We start from the raw sequence: 15593 nt of genomic DNA, 5'->3' as shown, positions 1-15593 counted from the left end.
GGTATACCATTGATGGCCATGTCCTTTGGGATCCAGGAACTCCAAATTATACAGCAGTCCATGCCCTGCAACTCCCAGTAGTCCACTGGACTACTTTTGGACCAGAAGAAATGGTTCTGTGGGCTGATCTGGCCCACAGGCCTTATATTTGACACCCCTGGTATATGTCATTATGACACTCCTCTTGCTGCTATGATTCTCATGTTTTTAAGACACAAGTTTGTCTCAAGCTGTCCCTAGACACCATGCTTTTTTTAGTAGAGATTTGTTAAAAGAAATTGGCTTGAAAAAGCCAAGGATTTCTTTAAGGGTGGTACTTACCAGCATATCTACTAGACATATTTAGACTTTGAGTTTTAGGATTTTAAAGCTCAGAAAGTAACAGTGTGGGATCTCCAGGTGTGATGCAGAGAGATATGGAAGGAGTGGGCACCAGGCTTGGGATGTGTTTCCTCTGAGAAACTGTAAAACCTCAGTTGACATTGTGTAATTAATCTCAGGAGGATATCCTAGCCTCATTGGATAATTTTAATGATTAAGTACTAATCCATTAAGCCATTAGGTAACCTGAAAGCCAGAAAAACATCATAAGCTTTATCTATAAAGCAGCTTCTTCATGATTGTCCTGAAATGGGAAGATGGTAGAAAAACACTTATGTAGAGCAGGCCGCTACAGTGGCCTCTTGTGGCCACATACTGTTTTTCACTTGAAATAGATTATTCACCTAAGGCCCAACCTTCAAAGCAGCAAGGGCTATACTGGCAAATTGCCAGGCACCCAAGAGCTTTACTTAATGTATTATTTATTAAAATAATGTATATAATGTATGTGCTTGAGTTTTAGTCACTCATAAATACACGGGGCTTTAAAATGTGTTTATAGAGTTCTTTGAGCATATGGAGCTATACAGAAATTATAAAAAGGCCAAATACAGTTTGCACACTACAGAGGATGGAGTATCACTGGGAAAACTGGCACAGCTTCCCTGAAACCAACTTTTTGATGTCCTACCTTATTGCTGAGATGGCTACAAACATTCTGGAAACAGTTTAAATCTGCCAGGCAATTCTGTGGGGATTTTCATTCTTCCAGAGATCAAATAGAGAAAAGATCTGCTAAAACATAAATTCTTCAGGGAGACTCATACAAAAAGCAGACCTCTTTATGTTGCTTTACAAAAGTTTTCCTGGCCTGCTCCTGAAAAACTTCTGCTTGCCTTACATCCATGTTTTTCCTATCTGTTAGATTACCAGTTCTAACTAGTAAACTGCTACAGAGATTAGTTATAGCAACCAATGGTTACAGCAAACCTAAAATTGTTTCCATCTCTGATATGTATCTAACTGAGGAAACTGTTGCAATGATTAAATGCAACCCACATTGGATTGCTGCGTTAGGGATAACAGCTGACATCATTAGTCTTTGGAGTCAATACCCACTGAAAATGTGGTGGTAGCTCTGAGCTTCTGATCCAGGCTCTCAGACTGTAAGTTAAGAATGACAAAGTACAATGGTTTCCTTTATAGCTACCACAGCTAAAACTTTAGAGCCAGATTCTATTCCATTTATTGGGCACATTAGTGCAATCCTATTGCGTCCTACTTGAGTCCCTGAAAAAGTTAATGAAAATGGTGAGGGATCCTCCTCTTCCTTCCTGTTTTTTTTGGACTCAGTCTTAAGGGGCAGATGGTGGTGTATTACAAAAGTAGATGAACAGATTTTGAGGACTTGAATAGAATGGAATTGCACTTAGGTGCCTAAGTCCACTTAGAGGCTTAATATGTGGAATACAAGTTGGCTGTTAGAGAGCAGTTCAAAACCATGTTGCCAATGGTATTTCCTTTGACATGAAAGCCAATCTGAGCACTTAAGGAAAAAAAATGTAAATTCTGAGGAAACTATATCAATGCATCTCAAGAACCGGCCCACCAGGGCATGAGATACACACAATAGGCATTTTTAAAAGGATACCCTCCATTTTAAAAATCAGTCTTTCATTCTCCCCTGCCCCTACAGTACCTATACAATCTGGTATACTTTTTATTAGCAGATGGACTTTAGGACTGCTGAATCAAGAAAACTGATGTTTTAGGATTGTTGTTTTGTGTTAACGAAAATAATACCCTATCATTTCACTTTTGTCTAATCTATGGATTTATTTAGACTGTAAGTAGTGTTTAGAATTAGTGTCCCCCAACTTAATTTTTCATTGATGCTGCTTATGGTTATGGAAGAGTGTATCCAGGCTGGTGTGTGCTTTTTTGTATAGAATAAGGAGCAAAGGAAACACAGGAAGCAGGAGAACAAGTATGTGGTTACTCTGTGGAAGGTATCAGAGATGAATTCTAATGAACCGCAGGTCATATTGAGAAAATCTTACTGTTTGCCAACTCAAATTTGCAAAAATCTGTGTGTTGATGGAATGGACCTTCAAGGAGCCAAAATTTAAGGAGCTAAGAATTGAATTTGAAGTATCAAATAACCTAAGGGCTCCTATTTCATTTTTACATGCCTGACATTTCCTTAGCCATGTAACTGCACTGTTGCAGTAACTACAAAATTTTAGATTCTGTGGTGCTACACTTAACCTGTGCTTGCCTTCTGAGCATAACCTGCAGGGTTCACTCTGACTTCATAGGCATCTGAGCAGGCACACACAAAACTGGGCGAGTCGCAAAGTTTTAGTCATGGAAAAAGGCATGATCAGCGGTCTTGGAGGAGAGTTCTCCTATCTTTTAATCCAATAATCTACCAAGCCACGAAGTGGGAGACCCATCTTGTAGGCTCCCCTCATACAGGGGGGTTTGAACCTGCATCTCCCACTTTCCAGCAGAGTGCTGTAATCGCAGGCCAGACCTAGCCCATAGCACACCTTAGTTTTCCTCTTGAAGATGATCTACTGGACATCTAGGAGGGGAACCTATATGGGACAAGGAGAAGAGCAAACTAGAGGAAGGTGTTGGCACTAGATTTATGACCCAGTCCTGATACCTTGTTCTGGGCAGACCCAAACCCTCAGACTGACCATGACTTCTTCCATTCTATAATATGCAAATGTTATTGATACACAGTGATAGCAGATAAGAGCAGGCAAGCAAACAAAATAACACCCCCAGTCCTATTTATCAACCAGTTCCAGGGTTCTCAAAGAGGGATGGTATGTCTGGGCAGTACACAAGCACCACCCTGTCCTTCTTTGCTTGAACATCAGACATCCTGGAGGTTGAGGGCCGATGCCTTCCCCTCCCAGTGGGGTGGTCAAGATGACTCAGTGGTGTACCCTTTGCCCATGGTGGCCTTGGGATCCTCCCTTGCTGCTCTAAAAATCTCTCCCTTTGTATTCTATTCCTCCTGAAGACTATTCCTTTCTGGGTACCATTGATTGGTCTCTCTGTGGTCGTCATATTGTCCATGTTCTGTTCTGTCAGTATATCCCTCTGTTTCTCAAACATATCACATGCATACATCTTAATTTGGTCATTTACTGGTGTCTTAACGTGGGCATCCCCAGCATCCTAATTTGATCCATCCATCCATTTTCTTGAACAGGGACTGGGATATCCCACCTACCAGAGGTAGGGACAATCTTGGGGATAGCTCTGTCAGGCCTTCAGTCAGTGCAGATGTAGTTAGGGATCTTCTGGAAGGCCTAGACATTTTTAAATCTGCAGGTCCAGATGTTCTCCACCCAAGGGTGTTGAGGGAGCTGGCAGGGGTCATCACAGAGCCCTTGGCCTCGCTGTATGAGCATTCGTGGTCATCTGGCCAGGTGCCGGGGGATTGGAAACTGGCTAATGCGGTCCCAATTTTCAAGAAAGGGAGGAAGGAGGACCCAAGTAACTATAGGCCCGTAAGCCTCACTTCGGTGCTCGGGGAGATCTTGGAGAGAATCATCAAGGAGCATATCTGTGGGGGGCCAGCAGGGGAGATCATACTCAGGGGCAATCAGCATGGGTTCATCCTGCCCGACCAACCTGATTGCCTTTTATGACCAAGTAACTAAATCCTTGGATGATGGTGTCGCTGTGGACATAGTCTTTCTAGACTTTAAGAAGGCCTTTGACACTGTCTCTCACCCCATCCTCATCAATAAATTAAGTGACTGCGGCATTGATGCCTACACAGTTGGATGGGTAAAAAATTGGCTGGTGGGGCACACCCAGAGAGTAGTGGTGGACGGGTTGTATTCAAACTGGTGAGATGTGAGCAGTGGGGTACCCCAGGGCTTGGTCCTAAGGCCCGCACTCTTTAACATCTTCATCAGCGACTTGGACGAGGGGGTAGAAAGCACGCTGTCCAAGTTTGCTGATGACACTAAGATGTGGGGCGAGGTGGACACACTTGAAGGGAGAGAGAGGCTGCAAATAGATTTAGACAGACTACAAAAGTGGGCAGACGAGAATAGGATGGGGTTCAACATAGACAAATGCAGGGTGCTGCACCTTGGGAGAAGGAATCCACAGCATACATATAGGCTGGGGAGTTCCTTCTTGAAAGCACAGAGGTGGAAAGGGATCTCAGAGTCATTATTGACTCCAAGATGAACATGAGCTGCCAATGCCAGACTGCAGCCAGCAAGGCCAGCCATACCTTGTCATGCATCCAAAGGTGCATCTCAAGCCGGTCCAGAGAGGTGATACTCTCCCTCTATGCGACTTTGGTCAGACCGCAGTTTGAGTACTGCGTCCAGTACTGGGCACCACACTTCAAAAGGGATGTGGCCAGCCTGGAGAGGGTTCAGAGGAGGGCCACCCGCTTGGTGAGAGGACAGCAGGACAGGCCCTACAAGGAGAGACTGAGGGACCTGAACCTGTTCAGCCTCAGCAAGAGGAGGCTGAGGGGGCACCTGGTGGCTTCCTACAAGCTCATCAGGGGAGATCAACAGCAAATAGGCAGAGCCCTTTTCTCCCCAGCACCACCTGGGTGACAAGGAACAATGGTAATAAGTTGATGGAGAATAGGTTTAGGTTGGAGATCAGAAGGCAATATTTTACAGTTAGGGTGGCCAAAATCTGGAACCAACTTCCCAGGGAAGTGGTCCTCGCCCCTACCTTGGGCAAATTCAAGAGGAGGTTGGATGATCACTTGTCTGGGGTCTTGTGAACCCAGCATTCATTCCTGCCTGTGGCAGGGGGTCAAGCTAGATGATCTGTTCAGGTCCCTCCTGACCCTAGCTACTATGAAACTATGAAACCAGAACCAGAAATCCCAGGGCCTTTGCAGCTGGTCACTGTCACCTAATGCCAATCCTGCAGGGTCCCTTATCTTTCTTATCTATTGCGCTCATGTTTTCAATTTCCTATGATGTATGTGCTTGCTTGTCTGTTAGCTCCAGACACTGTCCATCTCAAAGGCTGAACACATGAAACTTTGTCACAAACAGACATTTAGAAACCAATTAACCCTTGCTGTTCCCCGGACCATTTTTCTAATGCAATATTTATTCTACCTACAAGTTAATTCCTAAAATCAAATCTCTAAATATCATTTTCTAACCATCAGAAAGGTAGGTCAGGAATGCCATTTAGAAGATGATGTCTGGAAAGAAGGGTCCCTGAGGTGCTGCTCTTGACAGCACAGAAACTTTCTCACTGCTGCATATCCATTTTGTCCAATAAATATTGACTATAGGGTGCAGAGGACTACCTACAAGAGCGGGCTGGCAACTGCTCTGGGCAATGCATAGCCTGTGGTCTGGTAACTAGCATACTTTGCTAAAAACAGGGTGAGTGGGCCTACAACTTGCGTTTCCCACTCCCTAGGCAGGTGCCTTAACCATTAGACTATCAGGCTAAAACGGTCCTCTTTCATTTAAATTCTGACAGGTATGCACATGGCGAAATCTGATTCTACCATACAAAGAAATCAAATCCAGGCTGTGCATGTGTGCCAAAAATCACAGTTGCACAGCTACATAAGCATCCCTTAAGCAGGTAAAAGTGAAATAGGATTTGGCTGTTAGGCCCTGATCCAATTCCTGTTGACTGTGATGAGTCCTGCATAAGGAAGAAAATATCCCAAGTCATGATAGAAGATTTTTCCAACCAAGTTAGTGTCCTGTTATTAGGGTAGTGTGATGGAGTGGTGTGTTTCTTGCTCAAGGCTTGAGTCGGATGTTAGGTGACCCACTGTAAATGTGCCACAGTGAAGTCTGGTCAACTCTGATCATTTCTCTGTTTTGAGAGCTTTTCATTAGTTGTTTCCTGAAAACATGATGTTGTGCATTAGTTTTATTTGCTGTGAATGTGCTCTGATTGCCCTATTTCTCCACTATGTTAAAATATGTCAATTAGAAATTAATCTGTTCTCAGAGGCTATGACCTTTTATTACATTTACTTGGAGATGTGTTGTTTATGATGTGCCCAATTGCCTGGAGTGGAAAAACTTCCACTGTGTTTGAATCATTGGAATAATGAAAAGATTTTCTTCCCTGGTCTGCCTGGGCACGCCAGGGTGGCAATTTTGAAATACCTTATGGTTGAGAGGAAACCTTACGCTGTCATTTTCTGATCCTGGAAATGCTGCCCCTGAATAAATTAAATTCTTTGACAAATGAAAGACTGGGAATTCTTCATTAAACATGAGGCTTCTCCTTCCCAAATACCCTGAGTAACTGTGCCAAAGAACGGATTTGGGAAGGACTGGACTATACCTAAAATCTGGTATTCGTTACAAGGGATCTTTCTAAGAAAGGCTATTGGTTTGATTCTTTTTGGGGGTTTTTTGGAACACACCATACAAATTGCACACTGATGTGCAAATGTTGTTATAGATATAACTTTTAAAATCTAAACCTGCTTTCATCATACATCGTATCATGTCAAGATTGTTTCCTGCTTGAAGTGGGAAGTTATGTGTATTAGCAGAAGTGTGGTTGAATGCTTTTTACAGGATATTTGTGTACAGTTACAATGATTCTGTACCAATAAAAAGTCACCTCAGGTTAAGTGAGACCAATAGGAGTAAATCTCACTTACAATGATTAAATGACTGAATCTGTGATACTAGACCCAAATGTCTCTACTTCTATCATGTGTTCAATTTAATTATCATCTCATATTATTTTCTGAAAATCTATTAGAAAATTTACAAGGTCCAAATATAATATAGGATGATTAAAAGATTTCCTTACCACAACAGTGGTCAGTCTTTCCTATGGAAACATCGATAGTACCAATAGATAAACGTCAATGTACAGAAGGGAATATTTTTCTACTTGGTGGAAATGAGTAGTAAGCAACTGATTTGTCACATTCAGATAGATACCAGGTATGGTTAATATTTGTCTATATTTCTATGTAATAACCCCTGGCAAGGCTCCTGATTCTCTAAAAAGAGATGTGGGTTCTAACATAATTACCACTTAATGCAACAGCTGTCAAATAATATTATGAACACGTAAAGCACACAAGTTGAAACACATTTTTTTAACTAGGCCCTTGCTAAAAATCATTAGCATATGTTTATAAATGATCAAATATCTTTTTGTGTTTCCACTAAAAGCACTGTCAGCAAATGAAAAGACATTACCGAATCTTTTGTTAACACCATAAATTTTCTTTGTCTGCTGACAGACAAAATGGAAAACAAGTATAACAAGCTATAGAGGAAATGAAATCATTAAAGTGACATGTAATGCCCGTCTGTATAAGTACCATACATGGTAACAATTTTTAAAGGAAATTTCCATTCAGTCCCTGCAAAACTTTCTCACAACCCACCATATTTCAATGAAATTTTAAAACTATGTCCTTAATTCACTCTTCAAATGAATGAATTCAGAGCTTTGAAATGTTGGCATTTATAGAGAACCTGGAAGAATGTAATCTAACTGGAACTTTGTTCTGCTTTGTCACTGAACTTTTGTTGGAAATCTTCCTGACACATATTCTTTAGTAAATGACTTACATTTTCATTTTAGAAATTAAATTCTGGAAAATACTCTTTGCTTTACTTATGCTAATAATCCCATTGGCTATGTGACTAGAGAAAACACAGTTTCACCTTGTGTTGTACTTCCAGAAGTATATCCTTCTTAATTTATTGTTTTAATATTTTCACTCCACATGTAGTAAGTAGGGGTGTGCGAAATGGGCCATATTCGATTTGAATTCAGACTGAATCAGGGACAGTTACTCGATTCGTTGATTCAGATCACTGTCCCCAATTCAATTCGACCAAATCCTAATCTGAAGATTCGATGCTGATTCAGAGAATCAGCAATTCAGCCATAGACATAGCTTTAAATGTTTTTCCTACATACCTTGAGGTACCAGACACAGCTCATGAATGCTGCAGTGGTGGGGCAGATGGAGCATCCCACAGGAGCGCCGGGCCTGCACTGTGTGCTCAGCGGAGAACCTGGAAGTGGACCGGAAGTAGCTCCGGTCCACTTCCAGGTTCTCCGCCAAGCACGCAGGGGGCCCCCTTGCCCCCCCCAACTTGGCAGCCGGCCGCAGGGGGACCCTGGGTGCCCCCCCAACCCAGGAGGCACCAGTTCCTGAGTCAGAGAGATGCAGGGGGGCCCCTGCGTGCTCCCTGGCAGACCTGGAAGTGGATCGGAAGTGCTTCTGGTCCACTTCCAGATCCACTGCTGAGCATGCTGGGGACCACCCCGTGCTCCTGTGGGATGCGCCATCTGTCTCACCATCTCAGAATTCATGAGCTGCCTGGTACCTTGAGGTATGTAGAAAAAACATTTAAAGCTGTGTCTAAGTCCAAATCGTCAAATCTTTCTGAATCTCTCCAAATCGATTAGGAGGTTTCCAATTTGATTCAGGGAAATTAAAGGGTCTCCTGATTTGATTTGGAGATTTGGCCACTGAATTGGGCCAAATGTCCACTGAATCGAATCAGTGACTAAAGCTTCGGACAGCCATGGTAGAAAGTAAATGTAGCCTTTTCTTTTCATCTCTTAGGCAATGATAACACTGTTAAGGGATTTTTAGTCAGAGATCTACTTTTTTTCTAATATCAAATTGCAAACATTATTTAAATGGAAATAAGACCTGTTTGCCAAGACTGGGAAAGGAACAATAAAGTGGGGAGTTCATCTGAGGTTTGGCTCTGAACATAAATCATCTTTTATAGGTAGGTTTTATCACAAAGTTCTGACTAAATCCAAATTGACACCATCTTCACAAACGTGGGGCTACATTTCATTTGTGTACTTTTACAACCAGTAAATTCGATAGCATAGATCATACAGTGTAGCTCCTTTCTCCAGAGCTCCCTACACCAGTTTTTGGTCCACATAGCCTTCCTGATTCACTCCTATGTAAGGTATGCACATAAATGATTTCAGCTATCCCAGCTAATAGTGTTTCACTCAATGCCTTTTTCTGGCTTGATGGAACTTAATTCAAGGGATACTATTGGGCAAGCTATGGCAGGATTTTGAGGCATCATCCAGGTGATACCAAAAGCCTGTTGGTCACAGAAAGAAAATGGAGAATGACTGATAAGTTAAATAGAGATTAGAGGGAGAAATTCCCCTCCATTACCAGGCTTCACTCCTTTCCTGGCTGGCAGATGATGTTGCAACTCACTATTCAGGGGAACTTGAAGTAAGAAGAGTTAGTTTCTGGAGTGTCCAGTTTTTCTTAATGAGTGGGGCATCAAGAGCACTTAAAGGCATAAATAGACTTCCACTCGTGTCCTTTGTCTTTACTGTAAATGAAGATTTGTGCTCCAGCTGGTTCCAAAGGAAAGAATTTACTCTAGTAAAAATCAGTGATTGCTATAGCATAAAATTGCTATAAAGTGTGTGGGTGCATGTGTACATTTTACATTATAATTGTAATGCTAATGCAAATGCAGCACTAACACAAATCTCTAATTGGTTGCTGTTAGTTCAGCTGAGGTCATAAAGGATGGATTGTGGAATGAGCTTCTCTTTGGAATCCACTGCACACGTCATGAATGACATGTCTACTAAATGTAACATCATACATTGCTCATGAGGATGGGAAGCCTGATTTCATTTAGAAATGCAGTTGTATATCATTTTGTAAGAGTTACTAGAACATTTATTGAAAAAGCATGCCTTGAAGTTGTGCTATTAAGCTCATATTTAAGCTGCTAAACAAAGATCTTTGTTTCAAAATTGCAGAGCATTCACTGACTTCATTGTGAACTGTATGTCATGTACTTGGGTTCTTAAATATATGCCCAAATGTAGCCATCTACACTGAAATTTTTAAGAGCACGTAGATGACTTAAGCACCTGTGTCCCGTTACTCTCACTGCATCTTAGGCAATTCAGAAAATGTTATACCAGTTCAAAATAAATAAAAATAAAGACTTAGCTTAAATCTCCATTTCTCCCTCTTGTGCTGGAGCCTACTGTAAACTGGTTTTATAAAATATATAAAAGAATATGCATTACTGTAAGGGTTTTTTTGTTCTGGTTCCATCTGTTTTTTTAATTCAGGTGAGGCAGCAGAAGGGACCCCTACTAGTCAGACAAGTTAACCATTCTGGGAAACTTTCTATATAACTATTTAAACTTCTATACATTGAGTTGAAATTGTGGTATTTTCTTTCACATTCTGTAGTTTTTAAAATATTTTTGTGGAAGCCTATGTCATTTTAATAATGCCTGTTAGTAACTACATATTACTTATGCTAATTTGTATCCCTTTAATATGATTCAACATGTTCTTCAACAAGTAAAAATTAAGGGAAAGTCATTTTACATCTTGAACTAGTGAATATGAATGCGTAAGTATAGTGGCTCTTTCTAGTTATTTGGTCCTATTGCATAGTGGACATCTAGGAAAACATATTATCCAACTTATTATTAATTATCTTATAATTATTGTTTTGGGTTTTTGTTTTCTAGAATAAAAAATTAATCTATTAAAAATTCTTAACTTCTTCAGATTTAAGTAAATTAAAAACCTCATTTGATCTGGAACTTTTCTTTATGGATAAATTTGTTGTTGATTTCTTTGATTGTTCAGTTCTCACTTGCATTTGGAAAGTTAATATAATTCTTATATTCAATTTCTTCTGTAAATGTTGTCTTCTGGCCTTTCTCTTAGACAGGCTGCAACACTGCAGCATTTCTTTTGTTACAAGATTCAGCACTCTTTTTAGCGGTGAAACAAAAGTGGTTTTATTTTAATACGTACCAACAAGGTTTTCAACAGTTGAGACTTGTTAGATTCATAGATTCATAGATGCTAGGGTTAGAAGGGACCACAAGGTATCATTGAATCCGACCACCTGCTCATGGCAGGAAAAAGTGCTGGTGTCATGTGACCCCAGCCAGGGGCTTGTCCAGTCTCTTCTTGAAGACCCCCAAGCTAGGGGAGAGCACCACCTTTCTTGGAAGCCCGTTCTAGATTCTGGAAACCATTACCCTGAAGAAGTTCTTTCTGATGTCCAACCTAAATCTACTCTCTTATCAGCTTGTGGTCATTGTACCTGGTTATTCCAAGGGGTACACTGGTAAACAGAGCGTCTCCTATTCCCTGCTCCCCCTCCACCCCCCAAAGTGAATTTGTATACTGCCACAAGATTCCCCTTCAGTATTCTCTTGCGGAGGCTGAAAAGGTCCAGGTCCCTCAGCCTTTCCTCGTAGGGCCTTCCCTGCAGGCCTCTAACCATACGAGTGGCCCTCCTTTGGACCCTCTTAAGGTTGTCAACATCCCTCTTGAATTGCGGTGCCCAGAACTGGATGCAGTACTCCAGCTGTGGCCTGACCAGTACCACATAGAGGGGAAGCATCACCTCCCTGGACCTGTTTGTGATGCACCTTCTAATACATGACAAAGTGCAGTTAGCTCTGCTAATTATTTCATCACATTGACGACTCATATTCATCTTCGAGTCAACAATGGGTCTGAGATCTCTTTCCGCCACTGTGCTGCTGAGAAGGTCATCCTCCAGCCTATAGGTGTGCTGGTGATTCCCTCTCCCTAGGTGCAGCATCTTGTACTTGTCCTTGTCCAACGGCATACTATTGTTCTCTGCTCACTTCTCTAACCTGTCCAGGTCTGCCTGGATTCAGTTTCTTCCCATCAGTGTGTTTACTTCACCCCATAGTTTGGTGTCATCTGCAAACTTGAACGGAGTGCTTTCCACGCCTTCATCCAGGTTGCCGATGAAGACATTGAACAGCACCGGCCCAAGGACTGAGCCTTGGGGGACCCCACTGCTCAGATCTGTCCAGGTTGATACTGACCCATCCACCACCACTCTCTGGATATGACCCTTAAGCCAATTTGCCACCCACATGACTTTGTAATTGTCTATGGCACAGCCGTTCAATTTGTTTATGAGAATAGGGTGGGATACCGTGTCAAAGGCCTTCTTAAAGTCCAAGTAGATGACATCTACCTTGACCGCTGCATCTAAGCATTTAGTGACCTGGTCATAGAAAGAAACAAGGTTAGTCAGGAAAGATCTACGTGCTATGAACCCATGCTGGTTGCCCTTCAGCATTATATTACCCGCTAGACTCCTACAAATGTGATCCTTGATAATTTTTTCAAGGGTTTTCTCAAGGATAGAGGTGAGACTAATTGGTATATAGTTACCCAGATCCTCCTTCCTCCCCTTCTTGAAAATAGGGACCACACTGGCCCTTTTCCAGTCCTCTGGGACCTCACCTGAGCACCACAAGTGCTCAAACAGTCGTGCTAGTGGCTCTGTTACTTGAGAAATTCTGATTATAACCACTCAACTTTTATCACCTGCACTTTGTTTTCTGTTACAGATTTACTGGTTCAAAGATGGGAAGCAAATCTCTAAGAGAAGTGATCACTACAGAATTCAAAGAGAACCTGATGGGACCTGCTCTCTCCACACTGTTGCCTCCACCCTGGATGATGATGGGAATTACACTGTCATGGCTGCCAACCCACAGGTAAATGGTTTCAGCTGTAAAACAAGCTTGCCTTTGCACACAGTTTTTTTAAAAACCAGCTCATCTGTCAGTTATGCAACATAATTAAAGATGAACTCATCTTAAAGGATGAAAAACTGAAACTTCAGTAGGGTGGGACCACTCTATCTCCAAACTTAGGAAAAAATGCTGTTAAATGGATACAGTATCTGTGTTTATTTTTCATTTGTCATTTCTTTGCTTTTAGCTGGCACCATCTCCATGTGTTCACTAAGGGTGCATTGTGTTGATATTGTACAGGGCAAGATAGGCCTGGTTCCCAACATAAATAACCCAGTACATCTGAGCTCTTGGTGATACTTCCGCTGATACCACTTCTTGAGACAAGTAGTCTGACTGATAGTAATGGGACTATGAAAGCCTGCAGTACTGTTCAACATAAGTAACAGTTTTTTAATCAGGGCTAAAAACAACATTAAAGCGAAAACATCATTTCATAAAAACAAACCATTATATTGCAGGTCAATAACTGGGAAGCATGATGTGTAGAAAAAGATCTTGTGGTATTCACTGTATGTTTTTCTGAAACAGATAACATATTATTGGCTTGTGGGAAGGTTTGTTCTTTATATATGCAGTAGCTAATAGGCAGGAGGTATGGTATATAATAGAAACCTATTGCAGTAACACAGTGGACATTCTGCTTACAAAGTAACAAACTATGCACACTGGAAGTCAATCCACTTTTCCTACTGAAAACTAAAGGAAATGCTTGTATAATTCTGTTCATGACATCCCATGAAGAAATAACTTAGTGAAATAATGGATTATTATGTTCTGTAGCACAAAAACCTTGCCAAGACCAGAATCACAAATAGGCTTGTGCTACAAAATAACAAATTCTATCATTAAGACATAACTTAATCCAAACAGGAGTGTTGTGCTCTGTTATGCACGTTGCTAGGCTACTTAGCATAACTCTTCCATTTTTGCATTGCTCTTTAGCTGTCATACCTCCTCATGTTGCAATATATATACAAATGGCAGTTCTAAACTCGATCTTGATACTTCAAATCATATTGGATAAAACTAGAAAATATAAATGTTATTTTCACCTTTTATAAATAGTACATTATCCAAATAATTCAAGGCCTTGAATAATCTTTGTAAGTTGGAAACATCTTTCATAGAATAAGCATTGTACTATAACTACCATATTTACCCATCTATAAGATGGAATTTTTTCCACACTCAGCATATGGGGAAAGCATCTCATCTTATATTTGCATACAGGAAAACCTCCTCATTAATACATTGTCTGTCATTAAACTGCTGCCAAAAGTCATATGTGCTCAGTAATAGAAACCAACTATCAAGCTGATTGAATGGAGCCTACACTGAGAATGCCTGTAAAATACATGGCCCATATTGGGGAAACATACTGTTGAGATTTTACCACAAGGTTAGGTTAGTGAAGCCCACCTGAATAAGCTATGGTGCCCATTGCACTCAGTTCCCCTCAGCACCCACTCTTCATGGTGAACCACTACATCAAATACATTTTTACTTCCTCTTTTACTGTCACAGTTGAGCAGTGCCATTCTTTCCCATTTTCAATGATTCCTGTTTCTTCATCAGTCTTAACTACCTGGCAAACAACATCAAATGTCTATGTAGATGAGAAGCTCTGTCACCCCTTCTCTCTGCCCATCACATGTGATTAGTGTGGCCTTGCCCTCCATAAGAGGGCAGGACCAGACAGCCCCATGCCTCATCTACATATATATTTTTGAAGGGTCCCAAGGCTCATGACAAGAACACCCAGTGCCAGTCACAAGTAGGGGGTTAATTAATGCATTGATCCTTTGTGGTGGGTATCTGGAGTACACACACATACTGAGCAGCGCTGGGCTTTCGGGTCACCATGCCTTAAAACAATGTTGACTATGCTGGGGCCTAGCATGTGTGATAAATCATTAGCCTTTTGGTTTTGCACTAATATCATGAACAGTATGTACTGTGTATAAGTAGGTACAAATGTGCTGCTTAAAAGTGTGTTTATGGAGTATCTCTGCTGAAACTTTCCAAAGTTTACTTCTCCAAAAAAAAGGTAACATGCATCAATTCTGGATGAGCTAAGCTTGTAGGTGCCAACAGTAATTTGCACCAGGACCTTCTCCCAGCCCCTGTTTTCCCTGCTGTAGCAGTGGGAAGGGAATGAATTCAAGACAAACCTCTGATAATTAGCTTCTATACCTGCAAAATTATAATAAATTGATCATTTTTCCATATATAGAATCTAATTTTGGGGAGATAGTTTCTTAAATTCAGGGTTGTCTTCGATTTGAATGAATATGGAACTGTTTCAATAATAAATAGTGCCAATCCATAACATGTTTGTTTGGAATAGAAAACACACTATTGCCATATATAGAAGGTTGGTCTTGATATGTCTTGGCTTTAGTGTTTGCGACTTGATCTAAAACCCATTGAACTAAATGGAAAAATTCCCATTGACTGAGGCTCACATGGCTTTTTTTGTTTGTTTGTTTGTTTGTTTGGAATCAATCCCTAGATTAGATTTATAAATTGATATATTACTGACTTTTTTAACATCTATCTATTTTGCTATTAGCAAGAGACCATTTGATAATAGATAAATGATCTGTTCTATCTCCATGGCAATCAAATTACATTTACTAGTGCTAATTTTTTAATAAAGTGAATAGTTTCTGCTT

General features: G+C 41.0%; 1 protein-coding gene across 2 annotated transcripts in view; it reads left to right on the top strand.

Moving 5' to 3' along the window:
* The window catches only part of PALLD (palladin, cytoskeletal associated protein), a 198236-nt gene that overhangs the window by 161802 nt on the left and 20841 nt on the right, over positions 1-15593 (top strand). For both annotated transcript variants that reach the window (XM_019481413.2, XM_014594070.3), the window contains exon 13: positions 12727-12876. In XM_019481413.2, the coding sequence (XP_019336958.1) occupies positions 12727-12876 (150 nt within the window). The remainder of the gene's footprint in view (positions 1-12726; positions 12877-15593) is intronic.

Source organism: Alligator mississippiensis, chromosome 2 (genome assembly GCF_030867095.1).
Source record: "Alligator mississippiensis isolate rAllMis1 chromosome 2, rAllMis1, whole genome shotgun sequence".
In the NCBI taxonomy this organism is placed as follows: Eukaryota; Metazoa; Chordata; order Crocodylia; family Alligatoridae; genus Alligator; species Alligator mississippiensis.
The sequence above is the reverse complement of the archived record's forward strand: the minus strand, read 5'-3'. Positions and strand labels throughout refer to the sequence as shown.